At 33.3% G+C, this 18,191-nt stretch overlaps 1 protein-coding gene across 1 annotated transcript in view; it reads right to left on the reverse strand.

Annotated features, from left to right (window-relative positions):
- Positions 1–16,684, reverse strand: part of LOC141325955 (uncharacterized) — a 21,883-nt gene extending 5,199 nt beyond the window's left edge. Inside the window, exons 1-3 of the mRNA XM_073834674.1 lie at positions 16,457–16,684; positions 3,985–4,046; positions 3,045–3,284 (exon numbers count right to left, since the gene is read on the reverse strand). Coding sequence (XP_073690775.1) covers positions 3,045–3,284; positions 3,985–4,046; positions 16,457–16,580 — 426 coding nt within the window. The 5' untranslated portion in view covers positions 16,581–16,684. The remainder of the gene's footprint in view (positions 1–3,044; positions 3,285–3,984; positions 4,047–16,456) is intronic.
- Positions 16,685–18,191: the final 1,507 nt, after the last annotated feature.

An 18,191-nucleotide genomic window follows, 5' to 3' on the forward strand; every position in this document is an offset into this window, starting at 1 on the left:
ATCTAGATTAAATTTTGGAATTAATCTAGATTAATCTAGATTAAAATGGCTAATTTGAATTCTGATGAAGGTATTCAGAATATGTGTGCTACCCAAATAATGATTTAAAGTCTTTGAGAATGGATCATAAAGCTCATAAAGCTGTTCTATGATAATTTGTTGATGAAAATAAATTATGTTCAATTAGATGTACTTGTGTTTACTAACTAACTAACTAACAATGAAATTATTTTTTCTCCCTATTAGATTGTGTTTTTTTTAACGTCAACACCTACCCAGCCCATTACATGTTACACCGTACTTTTATTTTGACAGGTTGCCGTGAAGTTTCTGTGTCATACAGTATGATATGATGCTAGTTTTCTCAAATGAAACGGTATAAGTGACACTCACAGCAGTTTGGGAGATTGAGTTTATCGGTTCATGTGAGATGAAAATGCCAAAAATTACCGGGAGCGTCACGTGTGTTTCAGTATGCGTGTAGTAAAAGCTCGTCTCCGCAATGCATACATACAGCTAGGCAAATATCGGATTCATATTAAAACGGTCTTTTTGCATTTCAGTTTTCACATACACTAGTCCATATCGCGATTTGAATTAAGTGACTGACCAACATTTGATTTATGAATCCAAAAAACGACGAATTTACGTGGCATTTCGCTATAGTAGATTCGGTTTTTATGAATGGAGGACGACGTGATCCCGTCTGTGTTTTGGCGGAGGAGACTTAAACGCGCGACCATATTCTACAGTCTTCGGTATACATCCGCGTTAAACTATCAAGGTGAAAGTCATCATAGCTTGCGAAGTTTAGACCCAGCTCCCAACCCAAATTTGAGAATAGATTAACGGCGATATTTTTTTATCGCGCGATAAGAGTTTCACGTTAACGCAGCACGTTAACGCCGATAACGGCCCACCACTACTTAAAACCAAGCAAAAAAGCAAGTAATCATTCCAAATATTACATTTTACATGCCCCCTTTATTGTCCTTTGCTGGAAGTCTCAATATGTGGTTCAAAATAATGCTTTTAACAGCTGAAGTCCTCCAGCTAAAGATAAGGCAACTGAAACACTATGTTATCTGCTTTTGACAAGCTTTCTCTTATCACCAGCTGCTTCTTGAATTCAGGCAGAAAAGCTTTAGCAAACAGTCTGAGGAAAAACACCAGACTCTGGTTGATATCCAGGAAAATGATTAATAGAGACCAGAATTTCACAAGAGTTTTACACTATTTTAGTTGATGGGAACATGCTAGTCTAACAGAAACTATGACACATTCTTGGACAATAATACCATTTTACATTCAAAAAGAGCTTTAAATATTGTGTTGAATGGAATAACATAACATTGCAGAACAGTGATGAAATACTGTGGTCAAATTACTCAGCCAGATTCCTCTTTAGTTCTTGTTTCCTCTTTGTCTTGTTTTTTCTTGAGTAAAATCATACACTACCATCCAAAAGTTTTTGAACAGTAAGATTTTAGTGTTTTTTAAAGAAGTCTCTTCTGCTCACCAAGTCTGCATTTATTTGATCCAAATACATCAAAAGCAGTAAAACTGTGAAATATTTTTACCATTTAAAATAACTTGCTTTCTATTTATAACTTCAAATATATATATATATATCATATATATAATTACTCCAGTCTTCAGTGTCACATGATCCTTCAGAAACCTAATATGCTGATTTGCTGTTCAAGAAACATTTTTATTATTTATTATTATCAATATTTAAAACAGTTGAGTTTTTTTTTTTTTTTTAGGATTCTTTGATGAATAAAAAAAAACCCCAAAGATTTATTTGTATTTACCTGAAATAAACATTTAAAAGCTAGGAGTATAATTACGAGTCAGTATAATTTTGGGGGGAAATAATTTATAGAAATTATTATATTTACTTAGCAAGGATGCTTTAAATTAAAAGTTATTATAAAGACATTTATAAAGTAAAAAAAATCTGTTAGATTTCAGATAAATGCTGTTCTTCTGAATTTTCTATTCATCAAAGAAACCTGAAAAAAATGTACTCAACTGTTTTCAACATGTTTTTTAGCAGCAAATCAGCAAATTAGAATGGTTTCTGAAGGATCATGTCGCACTGAAGACTGGAGTAATGATGCTAAAAATTCAGGTTTGAAACCACAGGAATAAATTACATTTTAAAAGATATTTAAATAGAAAACAGTTATTGTAAATAGTAAAAATATTTCAGATTTTTACAGGTTTTGTTGTACTTTGGATCAAATAAATTCAGGTGAGCAGAAGAGATTTTGAAAAACATTGAAAAACTTTTGACTGGTAGTGTAAAATGTCAAGATGGGTCATTTATGATAAAATGGATGTGACAAAACCACTCACTAAGCAGTGCGATGTTTTACTTATAAACTCATTTTAAAGAAATAGTTCACACAAAAATGAAAAATCAACTAGCTCACCAATGGATCCTCTAGAGTTAAATAGGTGCCGTCAGAATGAGAGTCCAAACAGCTGATAAAAACATCACAATAATCCACAAGTAACGCACACGACTCCAGTCCATCAATAAACATCTTGTGAAGTAAAAAAGCTGTGTTTGTAAGAAAGAGTTGAACTTTAAATGAAAAAGTCCGTTCTCTGTTGTCCTCTCATGAAAATCCACCAATAGATTTGTTAAAAACTGTTTTAAGCTGTTTTCACTTGTAAACATGCATGATCTGTGCATATTTCTCTCCTGATTCAGAGCCTGATTTTCACTCACATTTGACAGTTTGATGTTAAAAACATCTTAACGATATCTTGGTGTAATGTAGTCATGTGGATTACTTGTGGATTATTGTGATGTTTTTATCAGCTGTTTGGACTCTCATTCTGACGGCACCCATTTACTGCAGAGGATCCATTGGTGAGCAAGTGATGCAGTGCTAAATTTCTCCAAATCTGTTCTGATGAAGAAAAAAACTCATCTACATCACAGATGGTCCTGTCATTTTTGGGTCAACTATTCCATTAACATTGACGCTATTATGAGTATGAAAGTATTATAATCAATAATCACTCACATTATCTGTTTGGGTCGGTTCTGCTGCCTCTGTGACCGTAATCATGGGTCCTGAGCACCAGGCCACCATTGCTGGTTCCGGAGCTTTTGGGTTACAGTTCTGCACTGGATTGGAGACCTGGAGCTCATTTTGTGAGTTCGGAAAAACCTGCTTGATTGGTTGTCCTCCCTTTCCAGCGCCAGACTCTCGCTCTTGCATTTGCTGTCTATACTTCTTCTTGAGGACAAGATATTTCTCTCCCTGAAACGACAAAGGAACCATTACCAATCAAACTGTTATTTAAAAACCAAAAATCTTATTAAGCAGAAAAACTGTTTTCAACATTGACAATAATAAGAAATCTTTCTTAAGCAGGAAATCAGCCTATTAGAATGATTTCTGAAGAATCATGTGACACTTAAGACTAGTGTAATGATGCTGAAAATTCAGCTTTGCGTCACAGGAATAAATTACATTTTAAAATATGAGCAAATACAAAACAGTTACTTGAAATTGCAATACTTTTTCACAATATTTAACTGTATTTTTTAGCAAATAAATGCCCTCTTTGTGAGTATAAGCAACACCCTTCAAAACATTACAAGTCTTTCAGACCTCAGACTTCTGAATGGTAGTGTATGACTGGAAAACAATGGTTTTCAGTTTAGAACAGACTAAAAGTGATCTCATCCGAGGGAAAGTACACATGTGAGACAATGATCCAAGATCATAAGGGTGTGGTGTATTGCATTAATGTGAGAAAGTAAGGCCTATCCCAGTTACTGAGCAAATAATGAATCACTGTGGGAATAGACACCTGTGTGACTATTCTTCAGGGGCAGGGTATAAAATGTGATCATATTACAAATGCAAAAATGCTCTATTGATTATGTAATCAGACTGAGGAAAGAGGTGATTCGTTTAAACTGTGTTGTTAAATCATTATTGCAGATCTACTCACATTCTCTGATTTCACAACCGCAATTCGATCAATGATGAGTTTGAACTCTTCTCTGTATTTGGCTGGAGAGAGAGAAAAAGATTAAAGTGTCATGAGTACGAGTATGTAATAGCAAACATTTCTTTCCAGCATGTTTTCCAAGTTTATCTTAAGAAAAAGGTTACTTGTATAATATGACCTTGCATTTGTTCTCTCATTTGTAACTTCAACATCAGAAGAAAACCAAAAGCATATCAGAGGCTTGCATTAAAACCTGTATGACTTTTTTTTCCAGTGGAACACAACAGTAGCGTACACTTTTTTAAAGTCAGACAGGTTTGGATGGTCATGAGGGTGTGCAAAAGATGACAGAATTAACCATTTTTGGATAAACTATCCCTTTAAAAGTAATAGCTCAGCTGAAAATGAAATTTTGCTGAAAATTTAGTCTCAGGCCATCCAAGATGTAGATGAGTTTGTTTCTTCATCTGAACAGATTTGGAAAAATGTAGCATTATAAACAGGAGTTTTGTGGATTATTGTGATGTTTTTATCAACTGTTTGGACTCTCATTCTGACGGTACCCAATCACTGTTTTCATTTTTTGCGTGAACTGTTTCTTTAAAAAACATTTTCTGATTTGTGACTGAGACAAAACCTTGAACACTTGTTTATTTATTGATTTGTCTTCATGTTATTGAGTGGAAAGATTAGCCTTTTAATGTTTGGCACACACAATGGACTCTGATTCCTGGCCTGTGGGAGTTTGTGATGTTATGCAACTGCATTACTTCAGCACAGACTGACTACAGCAAGGAAAAACCAGAAACTGGCTCGAATTACCATACAAGAATAGAAAATGATTAAATGTCGGAGAGGGAGGAGAGCTGCACAAGCAAATCCTTCATTACTGCTGTGCTCAGATGCCTTTTCAACAACCATTCCCAATGGATCATCACTCAGATGCCCTCAGTGCTGACTTGTAGTTTTATTTAGATCCCAAGAAGATATTTTCCCTTCTTCAGTTTCATTCCATAGCTCCTCTGATGGAGTTCATTCAAAATAAGATTCATCAGACTGATTCAAAAGAGTAACTGCCAGTAGCTTGAACGAGTCATTAAAGGATCCGACTCATGAGTCATTTGTTTGAGATTCGGACTACACAGGTGATGCTGATATATTGACATATAATAAACGTTAATTCATTGATTTAGTAGCTGCTCAGACAAAGTTCATTCAGTAAAAGATTCAACAGACTAATTCAAACTGCTAACTCCCATTTAAGTTCACAAATTATTACTCATAGAGTCATTTGTAGAGTCATTTGTTCATGAATCGGACTACACAGGTGGTGCTAATATATTGATGTATAAACAACTAGTATTTTTTCATGTCAAATATGCATTTTTTAATTATTGATGGACTTATGAACTAACGATGTAACTGCTAATCAACATATAGTGACGTAATGAGCTTTGAGATGGAACTTGCAGTTCAGAAAGCAAGTTGTATGTTGATTCAGTAGCCACTTTGACAGAGTTCATTTAGTAAAAGAGTCATCAGATTGATTCAAACGAGTACTGCCAGTCACTTGAGTGAGTCATTAAAGAACTGACTCAAAAGAGTCATTTGTTTATGAATCGGACTACACTGGTGGTGCTAATATATTGATGTATAAACATTGCAGTTCAGAAAGTGAGTCGTATGTTGATTCAGTAGCCGCTCTGACAGAGTTCATTTAGTAAAAGACTCAGACTGATTCAAACGAGTACTGCCAGTCGCTTGAGTGAGTCATTAAAGAATCGACTCAAAAGAGTCAACTGTTCACCAAGATTCATCAGACTGACTCAAATGGGTTGACTGCCATTTGGGCGAACAAATCATTAAAGGAATCGACTCATAGAGTCATTTGTTCATGACTACACTGGTTGTGCTAATTCATTGATGTATAAACAACTAGTATTTTTTCATGTCAAATATGCATTCTTTAATAACTGATGGGCTTATGAACTAACAATGTAACTGCTAATCAACATTATGAATATAGTGACGTAACGAGCTTTGAGATGGAACCTACAGTTCAGAAAGTGAGTGTAGTGTTGATTCAGTCGCTGCTCTGATAGAGTTCATTCCGTAAAAGATTCATCAGACTGATTCAAAAGAGTATATTCCAGTCGCTTGAGTTAAAAGAATCGACCCAAGAGTCATTTGTTCAGTTGTTCACCAAGATTTATCAGACTGACTCAAATGGGTAGATATCATTTGGGTGAACCAATCATTAAAGGAACTGGCTCATAAGAGTCATTTGTTCATGAATCGGACTCCACGGGTGGTGCTAATACATTAGTGTAAAACAAACTAGATTTTTCATGTCAAACATGTATTTTTTAAAAATTAATGAGTGTATAAACTAATGCTGTAACTGTTTATTAACATTATGAATATATAATGAGCTTTGAGATGAAACTTGCAGTTCAGAAAGAAATTGATTCAGTAGCCGCTCTGACAGAGTTAATTCAGTAAAAAATGTATTAGTAACTGCCAATCTCTTGAGCGAGTCATTAAAAGAATCGACTCATAAGAGTCATTTGTTTGAGATTCAGGCTAGTACACAAGTTGCGCTGATATATTGATATATAAATAACTTTTTTTTTTCCACACCAAGATTCATTAGACTGACTCAAATGGGTAACTGCCAGTTGAGTGAACAAATCATTAAAGGAACCGACTCATTAGAGTCACTTGTTCAGGAATCGGACGACACAGGTGCTGCTAATATTTTGAAATATAATAAACTATTTTCTTTTATGTCAAATAAGCATGGAACATACAGTTCAGAAAGGGAGTCATATGTTGATTCAGTGGCTGCTCTGACAGAGTTCATTAGGTAAAAGATCCATAAGACTGATTCAAACGAGTACTGCCAGTCGCCTGAGTGAGTCATTTAAAGAACCAACTCATAAGAGTCATTTGTTTGAGATTTAGGCTAGTAGACAGGTGGCACTGATATATTGATATATAATAAATAGTTTTCCACACCAAGATTCATTAGACTGACTCAAATGGGTAACTGCCAGTGAACAAATCATTAAAGGTCCCATATTGTACACCTTTTTGGAGGTTTATTTTAGCTGTTGATGTCCTTGATGCCCTGTTGATGTTCCCGGGTTGGGAACCTAGTAATGTTGCTGGGATCAGTCCCGGAACGAGCGCTGTGTGAACAAAAGCCAGAACCAATACCATAAAGGTGGTGTTGTAGTGATGATGCACGTTTTCGTGCGACTCTTCACAACGAAAAAATATGTGAAAACTGACTATCGTTCGGCACTTTCAGTTTAGTGCAACGTAGGCGTCGCATTACATGTCTTTACGGGTTGTGTATAAAGCACGCACAGATTCTGGAAAATTACTTTGTGAATGAACCAAATCAAACAATTCCGGAACAAATCATGGGACACATTATCCATGTATTTTCCAGAATCGCTGTGTGAAAGAGGCTAAAGCTGACGTGCCACTGGTCTTTTACATTAAAGGTCCCATATTGTCAAAATCGAAATTTCCTGGCTTTTTTCATGATAACTGAGGTCTAGGGGCTATGTAACTACCATATGAGTTTCAAAACAGTCAATCCACAGTAAACTGCACACAGCCTGCTTAAAGTAGCTGTTCATTTTCACGAGCCGCTGTGACTTCCGTAACGATGTGACGTCCGATCTACTCAGTCACCGCCTTCAGTCACCACCCTGAGCACCAACCACTGTACCACCCTCCTTTTGTCAAACCCAGACAACATCGCGTTCATAACATTGCTAAGCAACAACAACACGGAAACTAATCTAGAAAACTCTGTTCAGTCGATAGATGTCGAAACTACATCATTGCACAGGCTTCAGAACAACGTGAATATAAGAGACCAGAGGCACGTCAGCTTCAGCCTCTTTCACACAGCCATTCCGGTAAATACACGGATAATGTGTCCCATGATTTGTTCCGGAGTTGTTTAATTTGGTTCATTCACAGTTTTTTTCCGGAATCTGTGCGTGCTTTACACACAACCCATAAAGATGTGACGTTTGAATGTGAGATGTAATGTGACGTACGTTTCACTAAACTGAAACTAACCTGAACAAACTGTGCTTCAGCGCTGATAGTGAGGAGCTGGCTCTGCCCGATCGCCGCTTCATTCCACTTTGCACATATTTTTTGTCGTGAAGAGTCGCATGATAACGTGCATCGTCACTACAACACTGCCTTTATGGTTCTGGCTTTTGTTCACACAGCGCTAGTTCCCGTAATTTTCCAGAATCAGCGCGCATTGTGAAAGGGGCTTTACTGAAGCAACAGTTATGTAGCTTACTGCATTCGGTGTTTGTAAAAGAAAAAACATTAATGATCATTCTGAAATATCTTGTTGAGTATCAGCAGGCTAGGCTCTCTCTATGGCTCTGGGTTCGGCTACAACGATACATGACCGTAGTTACCTGTGATTGGCCTGGCTGTGCGTCACTCAGAAAACAACAGGCCAATCAGAAGAGAGGCTCATGAATATTAATTAGATGGGCCAAAATCGACCTGTTTTTGACAGAGCTCCTAAAAAAGGAGCTGTAAAAATATATTGAGATGGATTTTGGCACTTATACCGCAAATATATATTCTTAAGGACTTCAACAACTAAAATAAACCTCCAGAAATGTGTACAATATGGGACCTTTAATGTTGTTCGGAAGCCTGTGTAATGATGTAGTTTCCTGACATTTATCGACTGAACAGCGTTTTCGACTTGTTTTTGTGTTGTTGTTCAGCAATGGAATGGATGCGATGTCTGGGGGTTTGACAAAAGGGGGGTGGGACGGTGTTTGGTGACTGAAGGCGGTGACTGAGTAGATCGGACGTCACATTTTTACGGAAGTCACAGCGGCTCGTGAAAAGGCACAGCTACTTTATGCAGGCTGTGTGCATTTTACTGTGGATTGACTGTTTTGAAACTTATATGGTAGTTACATAGCACCTAGACCTTAGTTATCATGAAAAAAGCCAGGAAATTTCGGTTTTGACAATATGGGACCTTTGAAGGAAACGACTCATAAGAGTCATTTGTTCTTGAATCGGACTACACTGGTGGTGCTAATATATTGATGTATAAACAACCAGTATTTTTTCATGTCAAATATGCCTTTTTTTAATAATTGATGGGCTTATGAACTAACAATGTAACTGCTAATCAACATTATGAATATACTGACGTAATGAGCTTGGAGATGTAACTTAACAGTTCAGAAAGTGAGTCATATGTTGATTCAGTAGCCGCTCTGATAGAGTTTATTCAGTAAAAGACTCGTCAGACTGATTCAAACGAGTACTGCCAGTCGCTTGAGTGAGTCATTAAAGAACCGACTCAAAAGAGTCATTTGTTCACAGGCTAATAGGTTTGGGAATCTGGAATCGGATACTTGTTATAAAATAAAAATTTCGATTCCTCTTATCGATTCCTGGGTGCAATTTTTCATCTAGTGATCTGCCAGGACCTTGTGTGGTAATGTAAACATCAGTCTAAAAGATGGATCGCGCGAAGTGCTCAAAAGTGTGGCTACGCTTTGTAAAAACCGAAGACAAAGCTACCGCTGCACGCAAACTTCATCTTAGAGATCTGCAAGGGACGGATGTTTTAGTCCCGCGCCCACCCGCTCCAAAAGGAATATATGTTATTTCATCCCACAAAAGGGCACATAAAAGTAACTTATACCCCCGCGGGAAGACAGGTATCTACTTCATCTCTTGGCTGCATGAAACAAACCCTCCCGTTAATGTAAAGGAAAAGATGATCAGAGTAATAATAACAAACACGCGCCTGCCTAATGTATTCATTCTTGTATTGTACATAAGGCACGCATAAGTCCGCTGTTGATTCACAAACTATTCATGATTTCGGGGCTCTGATCCATAGTATTTTTGCGTGAAATTTCTAAATATTTGCATAGTTTTCAAAATGAATGTCCTTTGAGTGTTTTATAATGAATGCTTACCCATAGAGGTGGGTCTTGTAAGGGTCAGTGGTGTTTATGCACATATTAGCACCAGCATAAACAGATTTAGAATGTATTTGCTGTATTTTTCATTTATATGTTTATTTTATAATAAATAGAAACAGTAGATATTCAGTCACTTAAGAAAGAGTACTCTGAAGTTGTAAAGAATGTCTAAATTAAATAATTTAGGAGTCTGTATATGTATACACATGTTAAAAAGTTTTTCAATTCAAAAGTATAGCTTTGATTTAAAGTTTGTTTGAATATTTTTTATAACATGCAGGAGAAAAGTAAAAAGGCAAATCAAATGTTTTGGTTAATAAAAAGGTTCAAAAATAAACACCTTTAGAGGAAATGTCAGGCATAGGGGGGCCTTGCAAAATTTACCCGAGAAGGAGTGGGCTCCTGGTATAAAAAAAAGGTTGAGAACCCCTGTAAAAAAATAATATGTTGCAAGCAAGCACTAAAAATAAACATGTTTGATATATTAATGTTTGACTTTTTTTTTTTTACTAAACTGGAAACTAAACTGGGAATCGAAAAGAATCGGAATCGATAAGTGGAATCGGAATCGGAATCGATAAAATTCAAATGAGACCCAACCCTACAGGCTAACATATGGATGTATAACAAATATGCATTTTTTAATAATTGATGAGCTTATGAACTAATGATCAACATTAAGAATCTAGTGACATAGTGACCTTTGAGATTGAACTTGCACTTGCAGTTCAGAAAAGTAAGTCGCATGTTGATTCAGTAGCCGCTCCGAAAGAGTTGATTCAGTAAAAGATTCATCAGACTGATTCAAACGAGTAACTGCCAGTTGCTTCAGTGAGTCATTAAAAGAACCAACTCAAAAGAGTCATTTGTTCATGAATCAGACTACACAGGTGGTGATTGTTTGTTTTTACATGCACTGCAGACCATGAGGACCAGGAGTTCAGGAAACGCTGTTGTATGAGTTATGTTAGAAATATGTAAACACAAGATATGGACCCCATGAACTGAATTTGAGAACATATACGGTTCATATTTCTGACATGGCATAAACGTACCATCATACTTTCTCTTTGCCCGCACCACTTATTTCTCCTCTGTGGTGATACGTAACCCACAGTTTGGAAACCACTGCTCTAGTTTTAACTCCTGTTCTGGTCCTGTTTACTTTTTATATCACATAAAGGTTTCTGTTTTACTCGATCCTAGCTATATTTTCTGTCAAATAGTTTTGTTGCCATGGCGACGGACACATTCAATGCCAGACTTTGAGCTACTTTGTTGAAGGTCAACATGGTAAGCAACGCATATTCTGAAGTATTCATCTTTCAAATGGGTAAAAATATATAAATAAAAACATCTCATAACGGCTCAGTGCATATTTAGAGCATAGCATAGTCCAAATCTGAGCTTTTTGATCTTTCAGAAACCACTGACCCCCAAAATTGAATAACTTTCACCTATGGGACCATAAGACTTGTGAAAAAATATACACTGTAAAAATATTTGTTATAATTTTTTTTATATAAATGTTTAAAATATTTTGGAAGCCATTTTGTTTTTGTTACATTATATTACTACATTTTCCCTACTCACTGTAGAACTGAACTGCTTTATTTATTTAAATCAAATTTTTTTAATGTACATAAATCTAATGTTTAATTTTTTTATCAAATATTTTATTTTAAAAATATCTATATCTATATGTCATTTAAATAAAATAAAAAAAAAATCCTCCCATTCTTGAGCTTTTACCTAATAAATATAAAATAAAATATTTGGAAAACATTTTGTATTTGTTAAATTAGATTATTAAATTTACCCTACTCACTGTAGTACTGAACTGGTTTATTTATTTAAATCAAATTTTATTTTATTTATTTAAACTTTTTTTTAGTCTAATCTTATTTTTTATTAATTGCTTATTTTTACATTTTAGTCCAATATAATATTTTATTAATCACAGTAGTACTTTATTGCTAAATATATTATTTATTTCAAAAAAAAATTATTCATTTAAATAAAATATTTTATATAAAAATATATTTTTACTTAGATTAATTCGATTTTTATTTACACACACACACACACACACATACATATATATATATATATATATATATATATATATAGATTAATTCGATTTATATATATATATATTTTTTTTAGTCTAATTTTATTTTATTATTATTTTATTTTAAATATTTTTTAGTCTAATTTTATTTTTTTATTATTCATATTACATATATATGTATATATATTTTACATTTGTTTACAGTTTTCTTTCTAATTTAAAGCTAATATTTTATTTAACAATATATATTTTATTTAGTCTAGTTTTATTTTATATATATATATATACACATACATATACATATATATATATATACACATATATATACACATACATATATATATATATATATATATATATATATATATATATATATATATATATATATATATAGCGAGAGAGAGAGATTTTTTTCTAATCATACTAATATCTGTTATTATATTGATGTATAACAAGTATGAATTTTTTTAACAATTCATGACTTTATGAACTAATGAGTTTATTGCTGATAAACATGAATTAATAAAATGTCATTTAAATAAATAAAAATAAAAAACATACAAAAATAAAAATATTAAAAGACTTTTACCTAAGAAATAAAAATGTTTTATGAAATATTTTACTTTGTAAAAAAAAAAAATATATATATATATATATATATATATATATATAAAAGTCAAAGTGCTATCAAAAGTCAGATAGCACAAACAAACAAACTTATAAGTAGACTGGGGATGGCATAAACATTCAAAAACATCACATTTACATAATGTGATGCATAAAGGGTTAAAATGAAAACCAGACAAACTGGATTGTGCCAACAGCCAAAATATATCAGCACTAGGATCTTTAAATAGACAATGTACCCTACACAACCTTTCCGTTTTCCTGCCAGGGGAAAAGACAGGGATGACATTGCAACACAGCATCCACAACAACAGGAAACCTTAAGGGAAGTCAACACTTAACAGTTGCAGCCCGCAGAATTCCTGTCGTGGAGCTCGAGAGGCACACAGTCTAGATTTCTGAGCAAATTTATTAGCCTGCGCTTGCCAACTACATGAGGACTCTGTGTTCCCACGCAGAATATAGCAACTGCCTGAGATTCCATCAAAACCAGCATCCTAAAATGGACTGGAATCATTATAACTCCAGAATTAGAGCATGTCATGCAGACCGGTGTGGTAATCAAGAATAATTATGATAATTGGTTCGCCATGTCAGATGGTACCAGATCAAGGCAGATTTCGAAACCTCTGTACACAACTGTACAGGCACAGCTGGACGAGGCATTATAAGCCATTACGGATAATTGTTTCATAAATTGATGTTTGACACATGTATGTAGGATTAAATGCAACATCATCTAAATTTAATTACAATTTAAGTGGCTTATGAGCATGGCTCATGTTTTTCATTTGGCCCACTTTGCTGCAGCCTTCTTTGCCGATACACTATGCCATTTTACAATAATATTTAATGTTCATACACCAAACACTAATGTTCAAACAATAACTGTTTTTCAGTGGCAGATGCTATTGAAAAAAGGAAATTTAGGCAATATCCGCAACTTGTAAACACAAAAAAAAAAAAAAAATTGTGCATTATGTATTGACAAGGCTGTCAAAACTGAGTGTTAATCAGGTGTAAATAATCTAAAAATGACCTAATATTGGACAATTTATCATCTTATATGTCAGTTTATCACTGTAAAACAACAACTGATCAATTCTAGCCATCAGAAAAGCAAAAACAGACAAACAATTCAGCATTTTTAAAACAAGGCATTGAATGGGTTTATGTACCAGGAATATTCCAATATCAAACAGAATGTGTTCATATTCTGATTAAAGTCAAATATGTATTAGTATGACTTTTCACAACTTTCAACATTAATATCAACCAGATTTACCTTTATTTGGATATGCACAGATACAGGTACAGTTGAAATCAAAAGTGTACATACACCTCAGACTCTGCAAAATGTTAATTATTTCACCAAAGTAAGAGGATCATACAAAATGCATGTTCTTTTTTATTTAGTACTGACCTGAATAAGATATTTCACATAAAAGATGTTTACATATAGTCCACAAGAGAAAATAATAGTTGAATTTATAAAAATGACCCCGTTCAAAAGTTTACATACACTTGATTCTAAATACTGTATTGTTTTACCTGAATGATCTACAGCTGTGTTGTTTTGTTTAGTGATAGTTGTTCATGAGTCCCTTGTTTGTCCTGAACAGTTAAACTGCTAGCTATTCAGAAAAATCCTTCAGTCCCACTAATTCTTTGGTTTTTCAGCATTTTTGTGTATTTGAACCCTTTCCAACAATGACTGTATGATTTTGAGATCCATCTTTTCACACTGAGGACAACTGAGGGACTCGTATGCAACTATTACAGAAGGTTCAAACGCTCACTGATGCTTCAGAGGGAAACACGATGCATTAAGGGAGAAGTTCACTTCCAGAACATTAATTTACAGATAATTTACTCACCCCCTTGTCATCCAAAATGTTCATATTTTTCCTCAGTTGTAAAGAAATTAAGTTTTCTGAGGAAAACATTTCAGGATTTTTCTGCATATAGTGGACTTCTATGGTGCCTGCGAGTTTGAACTTCCAAAATGCAGTTTAAACGACTCAAAACGATCCCAAACAAGGAAGAAGGGTCTTATCTAGAAAAACTAACTTTGCATGTACTCCACTGTACTCCACAATTTTGAAGTTAGAGGACAAAAAGAGATGGGAGTTTCTCGACATACCCTAACTGTACACAACCAGAATACACAGAGCACACACAGAGCTAGACAAGATGCACATTTGTGGTTATAAAATATATAAATTGTACATTTTTTAAAGAAAATAACATTGTTTTACTAGATAAAACCCTTCTTCCTCGGCTGGTACCGTTTAGAGCCCTTTAAAGCTGCGTTTAAACTGCATTTTGGAAGTTCAAACTCACTGGAACCATAGAAGTCCACTATATTGAGAGAAATCCGACTGAAGAAAGAAAGACATGAACATCTTGGATGACAAGGGGGTGAGTAAATTATCTGTAAAATTTTGTCCTGAAAGTGAACTTCTCCTTTAAGAGCCGGGGTAAAAACTTTTTGAATGTGAAGATCAGGGTAAATTTGACTAATTTTGTCTTCTGGGAAACATATAAGTATCTTCTGTAGCTTCTGAAGGGCTGTACTAAATGAAAAAAATATCATATTAAGGCAAAATACGAAAAATGCGCACATCCTCATTCTGTTCAAAAGTTTTCACCCTCGGCTCCTACTGCATCGTGTTTCCTTCTGGAGCATCAGTGAGTGTTTGAAACTTCTGTAATAGTTGCATATGAGTCCCTCAGTTGTCCTCAGTGTGAAAAGATGGATCTCAAAATCATACAGTCATTGTTAGAAAGAGCTGAAAGATACAAAAATGCTGAAAAACCAAAGAATTTCTGGGAGCTGAAGGATTTTGCTGAATCAAGTGTACGTAAACTACTATTTTTTTCATGTCGACTATTATGCAAACGTCTTTTATGTGAAATATCAGATCAGTACTAAATAAACAACATGCATTTTGTATGGTCCATCTTATTTTGTTAAAATAATTAACATTTTGCACATTCTTCAAGGTGTATGTAAACTTTTGATTTCAACTGTATATGCCAGCTGCGTTATTCAGATGCATAGTAATCGAATATCAGCTTACTCTGGTTATTATGGTAATCAGTTTTGTGTTACATAATTCAGTATTACTATTTCTTGAGTAATACTATAATATTAAACCCAATTGTAAACAATAACTCAGCTGTCATGGTTTGGGAATGTGGAGGCCCTTCTTGAGGGAGCAAAGGAAATGACAGAATTCCGTTTGTAATTCTATCTGTTGGTAGAGCTTTTTAAATCTAAAACAGATGTTTGCCACAGTTACTTTTGAGGTTTATACAAAAGCTAATGGATCATTAGCCATTTCTCAAGCGAAGCGAGTTTTTAATTCTCATTTCAGAATGAAAAACTGCTAAGGATGTGGCACTACAGCACCTCATTACCACTGATACCAACTCGACAAAATGAAAAGCTCTTTTCAAGCGCGGTTTTTAACCCGTGCGTCAGTTGCGTTGCGTCTCTGGCGTTCGCGTTTCAAATTAAAGATTGATTTTATTAAAATCACTTATAGAAACGAGTCTCGAGAGCACACACCTTCTGTTTCATTTAGTTAAGCTACTGTTTCTACACGCAAAACGCGTCTTGTGTGTGTGTGTGTGTGTGTGTGTGTGTGTGTGTGTGTATGTGTGTGTATGTGTGTCTTCGTGACTCTTTGCGTCGCGTGTTTGCAGACAAGGGTGTAAAGCGAACGCGAATGTGAAAAATGTCATATTCTCATTTACTCACCACGTAGTTGCAAATCGCTATGGTTTATGAAATGCTTATATGTTTTGGACAGGTCTGAATTTTTGACTTTTCCTCCAGAGGACCAGATGTAATCCAGTAAGGACGCTTCACTGATCTCGCCCATCTCTGACTGGGAGCTGAAAACAAATTGTAATTTTACAACAGATGTGATGCAGTCGTGATGGGTTCTTCTCGAAGATGCTGAAGCATGGCTTCGCTGGAAGCCAAGCTAATTACTGAAGAAGAAAAGTGTACACTGACTGGACAAGTTCACTCCACCCAAATCTGCAAACAGAACCTCCTACAGTTAACCCTTTGGGCTCTGAAGAATAAAAGAAAGAATTAATAAAGGATAAATAACTTTGTTTTCATTTCATATAATGAGAGATCTGCCATCTTGGAGACTACATAAACACGAAAAAGATAGATGTTTAAATTAAATTAAATTAAATTAAATTAAATTAAATTAAATTAAATTAAATTAAATTAAATATAATAATAATAATAATAATAATAATAATAATAATAATAATAATAAAACACACCAGAAAACTAGGGACTGTTTCCTTCTAGCATATGGATTAGGATATTATATTATTACTATTATTATTATTATTATTATTATTATTTAGTATACTTTTTGGTAGTGCTTATTTATTTATTTATTACTTATTTATTTATGAATGAGTATATTTATCTTTATTATTTGTGCTGACAAATAATCACAAAAATAAATAATTATTATAATTAATAAAAATACTCACAATAATAAATTATTATTATTACTATTGGTATTTTTAATCATAATATTATTATAATTATAGAGATTTATTTATTTATTATTAATTTTATTATTTATATTTTATTTATTATGGTTATTTGTTATTTAATTTATTATATAGGGATTTTTTTTTTTTTATTAAAATACTAAAATATAATAAAAAATAAAACACCCATACAAATTAAAATTAATAACAATAATAAAGTATTTTTAATAATATAATACTTTTATAATAAATATAAAATAAAAAACAAGTAATAAAGTATTTTTAATAATATAATAATTTTATAATAAATATAAAATAAAAAACAAGGATATTATATTATTATTATAATATTATACTTTTTTGTAGTGCTTATTTATTTATTTACGTACGTATTTGTGCTTACAAATAATCACACAACTAAATAAAATGAATAAAAATACCCGCAATAATAAATTATTATTGTTGTTGTTATTACTATGGGTATTTTTAATCATATTATTATTATGGGCATTTATTTATTTAAATATTATGGGTATTTTCATTCAAATGATTTTTATGGGTTGATTTATTCATTTATTAATGGTATTTTTTCATATTATTATTACGGGTATTCATTTATCTATTTATAGGTATTTTTTAATTATTATTTAGGGATTTGTTATTTATTATTATTATTATTATTAAATACTTAAATATAATATAAATATAATAAAATAAAATAAAATACCAATAGTAATTAAAATTTATAGCAATAATAATAAAAAACATTAGAAAACTAGCATAGATAAATAATAATATTATTATATAGTATACTTTTTTGTAGTGCTTATTTATGCTTATATGTATTTATTTACGCATGTGTGAATGAGTAGAAAAACAAATAAGAATGTAAAAATAGTTAATAAAAAACACTAGAAATTTGTAATTCACTTCCTTCTAGCATGTGAATATTACAACCCATATTATTA

The sequence above is a fragment of the Garra rufa genome, chromosome 2 (genome assembly GCF_049309525.1).
Source record: "Garra rufa chromosome 2, GarRuf1.0, whole genome shotgun sequence".
NCBI lineage: Eukaryota > Metazoa > Chordata > Actinopteri > Cypriniformes > Cyprinidae > Garra > Garra rufa.